The sequence below is a fragment of the Clupea harengus genome, chromosome 10, assembly GCF_900700415.2.
Source record: "Clupea harengus chromosome 10, Ch_v2.0.2, whole genome shotgun sequence".
NCBI lineage: Eukaryota > Metazoa > Chordata > Actinopteri > Clupeiformes > Clupeidae > Clupea > Clupea harengus.
Window position 1 is genome coordinate 6200061 of NC_045161.1, and position 10540 is coordinate 6210600.

The window sequence follows — 10540 nt, forward strand, 5'->3', positions numbered from 1 at the left end:
CTTTGTGTGAGGATCACAGAGACACAAATGTTATTAAAGTCTATGATGTGAAAATATCAATATCAACTAACACTAGATTTTATTTATTTTACATTGATGTTTAGCTGTCAGAGATTTGTTACATTGCAAAGAGATTTCCTGAGCTGCATTAACATGCAGAGTTGCCTGCTATTGTGGGAATATTATATTTAGCCAAGGGACTCTTAGAACAGATCGGAACGGAAAAGAGCTGAGGCAACCAGAATAAAGGGCTGAAAGGTTTTTAGGTAAACAGGATGGGACCTTGTGATGTTGTCATATCGTCTTGGCTACACACAGACTTCGCAGTGTTGTTTGTTCTCACCACGGGAGTCCCCACGGAGAACAGGAGAAAGGTTACAGAGGAACTGAGTTCTATTCGGGAACTGTGCAGCTTGTGAACCACACCTCCTCCGGGGCAAAAGTCCATGCCTCTACACCTGACGCGCTGTAAACAAGAGACAGTAATTTTTTTAAATATAATTGCTAGGAAGATATTCTATCTTGAAAACCATAATAGGACGCTTACAGTTACAAACCAGAAAAGCACCCGTAAGCGGGGATCATAGAGAAAGCACATGCCTTAGAGAATGAAAAGAATGAACGGCAGCGGAGTGGTCAGTTTCAAGCTCTGTCGGCTCCACACAGGTAAGAATTAATCTAAAGCACCGTTGTTACTAGGTTATGCAGTACGCTGTTGACATACTGTATGCACGGACGGCCAAGACAGATGGAGATCATACCGAACCTTGATGTACCGATAAGTTTGCCTCCGTGTTCCTTTACTTCCCAGCTCGCCATGTTTCAGTGTATGGTCAGGCATGTACGGTGGTAGGTTTATGTAGAGAACTGTCACTAAACGGTCAGCGTTTCCATCCACTCAGATGCGGATTTTTCACCGTAAGTGTTATTTATTTTAGCTCATTGCGCAGGAAATACGAGATGTGGTTATATTTCAGAGTAATGTGTTAAGACAATTGCATTGAATACAGATGATGCGAACGGTGCATTGATGTCTTTAACCAAGATGTATAATGTATCCTTAAACTTGTTTAAATTCCTGGTCGAGTTTTCTTTTAAATAGCCTACCTAGACAACTTGTTTTTGTTAACCAGGAACCACAAGTTGTCAATGCCGTTCCCTCATTCCTAACCTTTGCACCACGATATTGACCTTAAGCTTGTAAAAGTAGACACAATATTGTAGAACATCTGCCATGGATGGTTTATGTCATCTACTGTAATGTTTCTGTACAAGATTATGCATTTATTGAATACACGCAAAACTTTGAAGAAAGAATTTGAAAAATTGAACAAATTGTACACTTTATTAATCTGCTCCCAACCTTACAGAAACCCTTTAGAATACCTGGCTGTTCTAATCCTTGATTTCACTTGATGTGTTTCTCAGCTGCTACAGTAAGCCTTTGTTAATATCTATAGTGAAAAGTAGCCCTATATGTTACGCATATTCGGCTGTATCCTACTGTATTAGCATCATCACTGCGTGTATGGGCTTATCGTCCTGTTTTTTTCCTGCCCTCCACCTTCTTGCTCTCTTTGTTTCTTGTTGTCCCCCTCCCTCTTGCTCCCTTCTTCCTTCTGCTAAGCTTTCTCCCCCTTGTTTCCTTCAACCATTCTCCTGGGCTGTCCTCTAGGAAATGCAACAACCTTTTGAGCCATGTTCTGCTGTGTTTTCATTTTTTTTCTACTCTACAAGGGGAGAATATCCTTGCCATTGTTGCTATAGGTTTACTGTTGGACTTAACTGAGGGCATGGCAAATGCTTCATTATTTCAGGAATGGCTTGGTCCTTCAGGGGAAGTGCATCCTGAAACATCTGAATATGTCTAGAGAGCAGTATATTTTGTTTAAAAAAGTCCAACAGCCCTGTTTTACATATTTGAAAGAAAATGACCTAGAATATCACAATTGTTTTTTTAAAATCCAGGTTATTTAAGGTTGTGTGTGTGTGTGTGGGGGGGGGGGGGGTAGCAAAGAGAACTTTCCAGAAGTTTCTTTTTGGAGTATACCTAAAAATGATTTTGACAATTTCTGTGCCTAAACATCAGAACAGGAACAGCAGCTACCGTACAGTAGCTGAAAGATTAGGGCCAGGTGTGTGTCGCTCCGGTGGTAGCGGCAGCCATGACGACACAAAATGAGGTCAGAGTGAAGGGCTGCGCAGTCGGTAGCTGGAAGCCTGCCCTATCGGGTTATGTGTCGGACAGTCTCAGATGGCTGACTGATAATGTTGAGAATGATGAAGACCGGCATAGATGGCCCCTGTGTGTGTGTGTGTGTGTGTGAAGGGGTGGGTGGAGAGAGAAGGTGAGGGAGTTTTCTTCCGTCAGCAGAGCAGAGCTGGAGGGACATGCATGCTAATTGGTGATTTAATTAGCAGTTATAAATTGCAGCTGTTCCTTCCTAGCGCCCCACCAGGACAGGACTGCGATGTGGAGCCAGTGAATTTGTTGTGAAGGCTTCTTCGCTTCACTAGGTGGAAGAATTACGCTAAAGGACACAGCCCAAAATATAAGAAGCCTAGTAGCGTGGCGCATGCAGAGTTTTGTAAGCAGGCATAACATGAAAGATATCTGCACGAGCATGCATGAGTTCACACAAACACACACACACACACACACACGTCTGGATGTGAGTAGGTTGTAGGTGTAATATACACACTTCTGCCCCGTCTCCTGTTTCAGGTTGCTTGGCACGTAGAGGCGAGTTGTTGGAATGATCTTGCTCTCAGGGTGGGCGTGAATGCAAGAGGAGAGGGGCGGAGAAAGTCCCCCAGTGCTTGAGTGAAGGGACAGGGTGGTGGCAGGGGTGGTGCTGGCTGGGGTGTGGGGGGAGCACCAGTCTGTTCAGGTAGGGGAAGAGGGGAGGGGTCCACGGCCAGCGTGTGTTTGGAGAGCCAGGGAAGAGGGAGGAGAGGACACCAGCAGAGAGGGAGGGACTGGGCAGTGCACTGCTGAGGCAGGTTACCGCGCTTGGCCCCCTTAAGATCAGTTGCACTGCAGAAAGGGAGAGTGTGAAAGAAACAAATCGGGAGAGTGAGTGAGAGAAGGAGAGAGAGGAAGAGGTGAAAATCACCCAGACAGAGACAGGGAGAAAGACTAGGTGACAAGAGAAGGACAGGAAGAGAAAGAGAGATAAAGAAGAGGTACTATGCTGTAGGGGGCCAGCTTATGCCTGCTCTGTTCCTGAGGTTATGCCTGCCAGTAACCTGAGACGCGTGCTCCTGCTGATAAAGGAGGATTAAACACGGGGAAGGTAAAGGGAAGAGTAAGTGTGCTTTGCCTGCTTTGTTTGGTGTGAGGGGAGGCAGGAAGGAAACACAGCATGCAGAGCAGCCTTATCGCGGCGAGCAAAGGCAAAGTCAATTTGGCTCGGTGAGATGTATGTTAATGTGACATAATGCCTACTCACTGATTCGTGGGGGTTTCCCAGATCTGTGAAGTGGATGCCGATAACTTGGTTTTGTTATTATGTAAGCCGTCTACGTGGTTGTTCAGTGTTCATTCAAATGGCTCCATTCAAAGTATGAACTCAGAGTTGATACATTTGTGGAACTGGATGGGTAGAAATCAATTGATTCCATTTGCATCAATGTCATTTGCATCATCACCGTCATTTGGTTTTCTTGATGTTTATTATTTACCTCTGCGAAAATATGTATCTATAACATAGTTTGGGTAAAATATATTTGATTTTAAAAGGGATGGGTGAGGCTTCGGAAGAACAACTTGCACTCTGACTGTCAATTTGACAATGAAAGTGAAATTTCATTCAAATATTAAACAGATTTGGCCCCTTTTGTGAATGTTTCTGATGTCTGTTTTATTATTTTCTCCTCACTTTTCAGTGTCCAGGGTTTTGGTGACTTAAACCTTTGTGCTGAGTTGGGAACAGGAGGCGTCCACAGACACATTCTATTGTCCTTTAGCCTCTGGCCAGGGTCTGTGTGGGTCCGGGACGCTCGGAAGAGGGAGGTGGGGGCTGCTGCTGCTGCTGCACACAACGGCGGCGTCCGGATGGCTCTCTGAATGATCCTCATTCATCCCCCTCTCCACCCACTCCGCACGCAGACACACACCAGAGGAATCGCACCACCCCGCATCCCCTGCCTGTCATTCGATGCTTGGCTCGGGCACCCGTTTGAAGCAGTGGCGGCATCAGAATCGGCCGCGGTGCTGGACCAGACGCCTCTCATCTTCACCAGGGAGGCTGTGGCGCTGAAGAGGAGGAGGAGGAGGAGGAAGAGCAGGGTGTCTATCTCTGGGAGCCTCCACATCAGAGCAGCGGGACCAGACCAAAAGGCCAAAGCCTCATCGAGGCGCCTCGACACCCCGCGCTCCGCGCTTTCATGTGTTCTTCACTCCCCAGCCTACTGCTGCAGCAGTGCACCGTACCTGATGGACAGAGCATGGAGCACTGGTCTGTGCACTGAAAGGTAGAGTGGACACCACCCTAGACCAGTCCTCTTTATTCAATTTTTTAATTTTTTTTTATCACGTTCGTGTTTTTTTTTTTTTTTAGGCTTCACAGGTCTTCATGAATAATTGAATGGGAATGGGAGCTGTCTGCTGATGGGGACACAAAGCATTTGGTTTGAAATGCAGTCGGCCTGATGGACACCATGCTGCTGTGGGGGCTCGGGAAAAGGCTGGACTTCAGCAGGAGGGACTAGACACACACTCCACTGTCACGTCCGTCGCCAGCTTTGACAACACCAAACTCTCGGGCCGCATCAATGCCAGTTTTTTTAAAGAACAAAAGAAAATGCAGCAGAAGAAAATAAAGTCAAACCCTCAACCCCCCCACTACCACACCACCATCTTCTTTTAAACGGGACCTGCAAAACATTCACTTTGAATCATGAAATGCTCTTCACAAGAGGTCACTGTCAAGGAGTTTTAAAAGTGCATCTGCCAGGGAGCACCGCGAGCAAAAGAGAAAAGCTGAGTGGGATTTTATTCCTTCTTGTCAGAGTGACCTTGCACAGAAATCCCAAACTAAGGAGATCCAATTGATTAGCCACTTTTATGATCTTTTTTTCATTGCCGAATAATTTCCCCACACAACACATCTACTGCAGATGAAGAGTCCTCTCTCCATTCTCCACTAGCAAACCTGTGATCTACAGCCGGAGTGCTTGTTTGGAACACACTCCCTGGAGGCAAGAGGAAGTTGGCACAAAGCTAAGGTAATTGTGGTTTGCATGACCAGTGTTTTTTAATATCAGAGGAAAGAGAGAGTGTGTGTGCTTGTGTGTGTGTGTGTGTGTGTGTGTCTGTGTGTTTGTTGTGTTTAAAGATAGAGAGAATAAAGTCAAAAGTTCAGAGAAAGCAACCGAAAAAAAGAGAGAGCGAGCGAGCAGGGACATTGAGGTGTTTGTGGCTGCAGCGCCTGCGTTCAGTGGCTGTGGATTGTTTTCTTTTTACTCTTGACTTCATATGTCACCTCAATTACTGACTCCTATTTCAGGGAGCAGGCCGTCACTGTCAAATCTGTAGGGACCTAATTATAAAAGTGAGACAAAGAAAGACTCTCACAAGCTGATTTAGACACACATGGTGACACACACACACACACACAGACAGACACACACACACACACACACACACACAGAGGGAGTGAGAGTGTCATACTTGTATACCCTACACATACACACCTATACACACACACACACTTTCAGTGAAACCGCTCAGCGGCAGCCATATTGGATGGGTTTGAATTGCGACCCCTAGAAAAACAGTGGGCAGTTGCTGTAATAGTTTGTATTTCTCCTACTGCGCACATTTGACGAGGAGCTGAAATCAATGTATTGTTAGTGTGATATTAGGTCTAGGGCCTCATATTGGAATTATTTGTATTTGGGTTCAAACGGGAGAATGAAATATTTGTAACCATAACTGTAAGTGTTCTAGACTTTATCAAAAAAACAGGATAAGGGGGGGGGGCCACTGTGGCGCAAACAGTAGCCCCGACCACACACTCGGGCTTGACGCCCATGGAGGACACGGGTTCAAATCCGGCCCGATGTCCTTTCTCCTGTCCATTCCCCACCTCTTCTCCCTCTCATTTCTTGTCCCACTCTTCACTGATCTATCAATTAAAGGCATAAAAGCGCCAAAAACAAATCAAAACAACAACAGAAAAAAACAGGATAAGGCACGATATTTGAGACATGGCGTTAAGTTCGTAAGCTTATGTATGGTAGTCAAAATGCCCCAACATGGGTCGGACTCGTTCCCATTCACATCCATTATAAAATGTCTCTATTAATGATGATCACAAGCCTCTACTCTACATGGGCATATGGGATAATTTGATATTTTCACTGCTTAACAAGGCACGTTACGAATCTGTTTTGAGAAGCACTGTATTATGACGGGGAGTATTCAAGCCAGCTAGATGACCGTAGCCATGTCAAGAAGATAAATTCTTGTCATCCAATCAGAGAGAACGAAAAAACGTTCAATGCCTGCACCCTTTCAAAATGTGCCATGCAGGTGACAGAGTCTGCACCGCCCTAGCAGACACAAAGTTTGACACTTTAACGTCAGTTTTTGTTGAGCAGCTCTTGTCCCCCGAACTATAAACTGGCCTTGATTAGACACATGACAACTACACATTGTGTCTTAAACAAGCATGGGCAAAGTGCAACTCCCAAAGATGCATGCAGATGCATTCATGTGACATCATCATGTATACAGTTTTGGGTATTTTCTTGGGTAAAGTAAACAGTGCCCAATCCTTGCATACATACTATACATACAGCATACGCACACACACACACACACACACACACACACACACACACACACACACACACACACACACACACACACACACACACACACACACACACACACACACACACACACACACACACACACACACACACACACACACACACACACACACACACAAGTACAGTCTAAATTCAGACCCCGCACACAGATAGAATCATTGCAGGGTAAATACAGGTAAAATCCAAAGTTGCTGGAGGGGCATTAAATTGAGCGCATTGTCACCTTCTTATCATGTATCCCAGTCTAATGAATGCAGGGCAGGTTTGTTTGTGTGCGCGGCTAGAATTCCTTGCCGCCGTGCGCTCTGCTGACTGCTATAGTAAAGGCGCTGACAGCATTGTAAAGACAAGCTGTCGGAGCAGCAACCTTGAGGGTCGGCTGGACCACTGGGATGGACCATTGATAAAAGGATTAATACCTGAGCCTGTGATGAGATGGATACCATCAGTGCCACACACACACACACACACACACACACACACACACACACACATGTGGGCACGCACTCACACATTCAGCCCTCATCACTGCAACACACACACACACACGCACACACACAGAGCTCATCCACAAGTGCCAGACTACATATTTGTGTATTGGTGTTTGACTAGGAGCTCAATATTTTTATGTGTGGGGTTGCATGCATTTGAGTGTTTCAGTGTGTGTGTGTGTGTGTGTGTGTGTGTTATGTGTGTGTGTGTGTGTGTGTGTGTGTGACACCAGTAGGTGGATGTCGTTCAGGTACAGCAGTGCGGGGGAGGACGCAAGCACAGTGTTTGCCTGTTCTAGTGTGTGGATTTGCATAAAAGTTTATTCTGTGAAATATTAACCAACTTCCTCCTGAAACTGTTTGGCATTGGTTAAGTGAAACTAGCTCAGTTAATCTTTAGCGTGGGAAAGATTCAAGGTGGTATTTTAAGCTTTATAGGGCTAGCTAGCTGTCAAGATTTTAAGGTTAATGTCAAGGTTTTAGACCTCTGTAAAGATAGTGCCAGTTATCTTAAATATAAACTGTAAAGCATTGCATTGTGGGTAACCATAGTGTCCCAGAGGCCCTCTGCATAGATGGCACACATCTGATCATAATCCGAGCTCTTTACGGAGGATGTGCCGAGTTGTGTATTGTGATTGGTTGATGGCCACGACTGGGTTGTTATTGGCACCGTGCGAAAGTGGCTTCATGCCATAACAAGTTCCTAAATGCCAGTCAAACTGAGTACCAGCAAGGTCAGATGAAAAGATAGCAGTTTTAGTGCTAATCAAGGCCATTGTGTGTTTGCAGGGCACAGTCACATATCCATACGACATGCTACACGCACACACCCCCCTGCTCAGTGTATTTGGCACCACTGCTATGTTTAAACCACCCAGTTCCATTCTGCTGTTTCTACTGCACTCTAACAGTGCCTTGAGTCGACAGAGTTTCATACATTGGAAACTCAAATACTTTATAATTGGTATAGTCCATGATTATATTGCCATGACACCATGTACTGTACATCTCTTCTTTTCACTTTGTAGTGTATTTGTATTTGCACTTTTGAGGTGACTGTATTTCACAGTAATCTCTACTTATGCAAGCCCTCCGCATCCTCAAGTCTGTATTTAACCACCAGTCACTGTCACTGAAAGCGCAAATAAAGGTACAAGAACTATAAAAGTTCCTCATAGAAGAACCTTAAATGGTCCCTAAAACTCCTGATGAGTTACCTTTAGAGTGGAGCATTTAGGTTTATAGCACCCATGAAAACTTTTGACCATGTGTACATAGCATTATTTATGCATATGACGTTAGTACTCAGGTTTCGCTTTTCTTCACAGGGTCATATCTGAGGGGAGCGCTCTGTGCCTTCACCCCTGCCCTGGGTCACCTCCAGCCCTGGTCTTGAAGTGGGTCACCCCTCAGTGACGGTGGCTTCCTGGGGGGGACCATGTCGGAGCTGGAGGACTTTCCCCAGCCTCAGGGCGTCCAGCCCGCCGACCCGGCCCGCATCCAGCAGAACCTCCTGGAGGAGCAGGTGGAGCTGTGGTGGTTCCGCGAACCGCGCAAGTCGCTGCTGTGCTACTGCGTGGCCGTGGTGCTGATCCTGGGCTGCGGCCTGGGCGGCGTGGGCCTGCTCTCCACCACCACCAGCGTGTCCAGCGAGTGGCGCCTGGGCGTGGGCACCACGCTGTGCCTGCTGGCGCTGGCCGTGCTGCTTAAGCAGCTGCTCAGCTCGGCCGTGCAGGACATGAACTGCGTGCGCAGCCGGCGCCGCATCGACATGCTCAAGAGCGGCGGGTTCTCGGACCTGCTGGTGGTGCTGATCACTGCCGCGGCGCTGCTCATCTGTGGAGCCGTCCTGCTGGACCTGGCGCTGGCCAACCACATGCCCAAGCCGGGGCAGGCGCTCAACGACATGTTCATATCCGGGGTGGTGCTGCTGGCCGGAGGCGGAGGCACCATGCTGGCGGTGGCCGTGTACGCGCTGGTGGTCTTCCTCATCGAACAAACGGGCCCTGGGCAGAGACTGAGGGAGAGGGCAGTGGGGGTGTTCACCATATCGGGACAGATGCGGGAGGCCAGGAGAGAGACGACCTCCAGCTTAGCCCAGCTTATCTGAGCGTGGTGGACAGAGCTGGTGGGACCAGTGGAAGTGCATTAGCTGTGAGCACACAATGGGTGTTGTGCCTCCGTAGAGCCTGGAGTGAGATATCCGCGGTCGGCTCGCGGAGCAAATGAGGATCTGATCCATGCATCTCCCTCAGTCACAACTGTAGCTATGTTTTATGATAAACTGGACGAGACACGCCAGGAGGAAAATAAGGAGTCCGGGGAGATTTATCGCCATCCTTATTTACGCTCCACAAAATCATCAAGGTAGAACCAGGCCAAACGACCAATTTCCAAGAATGATTAGCGATGCGATTGCTCAGACTGCTCACGCAAATGGATCTGTCGAGATGAGTGGCTCCATAGGAGTCCGTCGGAAAATTGATCGGAATGAAATGGACCTTGGTCCTGTAATAGGGCATGGCACTCTTTCAATTCACACCACGGCCTTTTCCCTCCACCTTGGATTCGCAATTAATTTCGACACGTCTGTCCTTCACACTTCTATTTGGGGTGACTCAGGAGAGCATGCCAATAGGAGATGTCCATCTGGAGGTGTCTGCTGCCTCTGTATGAGACAGCAGCGCTGGCCGGGGAGGACCGGATAACACTGATTTGCATGGTTGTGAACGCGCACTTCTTTGCCTCGCTCAGATTTTTGTTTCTTTGCAGAACAGTCGGAGAACAAATGTAAACAAAAAAAGAAAGCATCACCAAAAACTGAGAAATTGTCAAGCTTTTTTTCCAGCTATGCCACTTATGTATGTCATCAGGCTATGGCATTCAATTAAACAGCGCTTTTAGTATTAATGCTCTCCTGTAAAGGGTGATATTTCCCGGCCTTTGAAGAAGTCTGCCTCTTGCACTCTTGCTGTCAGACTGTTCTCATGCAGTCATGAATAAAGAATGTAAAGCCAGAATCATATGCATGGGAAGTGTCAGAGAGGGGGGGGGGGGGGGGGGAGGCAGTGCATTTGCAAATGGGCATTATTCTGCAAGACAGCTGTACAGCTGGGAGCCATGTGCAAGTGTGAATATGTCTGCGCTAGTTCCTTTCCTGTCTGCCTGACAGTGCCTTTATTTCTATCATATACTTGTTTTTTTCT

General features: G+C 46.9%; 1 protein-coding gene across 4 annotated transcripts; it reads left to right on the forward strand.

The window, feature by feature from the left end:
• The first annotated feature begins 86 nt into the window (after positions 1-86).
• Positions 87-10129, forward strand: LOC105900922 (transmembrane protein 125). Of its 4 annotated transcripts, XM_042708826.1 has the most exons (4): positions 87-666; positions 3889-4476; positions 4563-5229; positions 8663-10129. In XM_042708826.1, exon 4 carries the CDS (start codon positions 8773-8775, stop codon positions 9442-9444), a length of 672 nt encoding a protein of 223 aa, XP_042564760.1. In that variant the 5' UTR covers positions 87-666; positions 3889-4476; positions 4563-5229; positions 8663-8772; the 3' UTR covers positions 9445-10129. The 4 variants fall into 4 exon arrangements, with proteins under 4 accessions (XP_042564760.1, XP_042564759.1, XP_042564758.1 ...); XM_042708825.1 differs by having other exon boundaries at positions 87-918; positions 3889-5229; XM_042708824.1 differs by having other exon boundaries at positions 3889-5229.
• Positions 10130-10540: the final 411 nt, after the last annotated feature.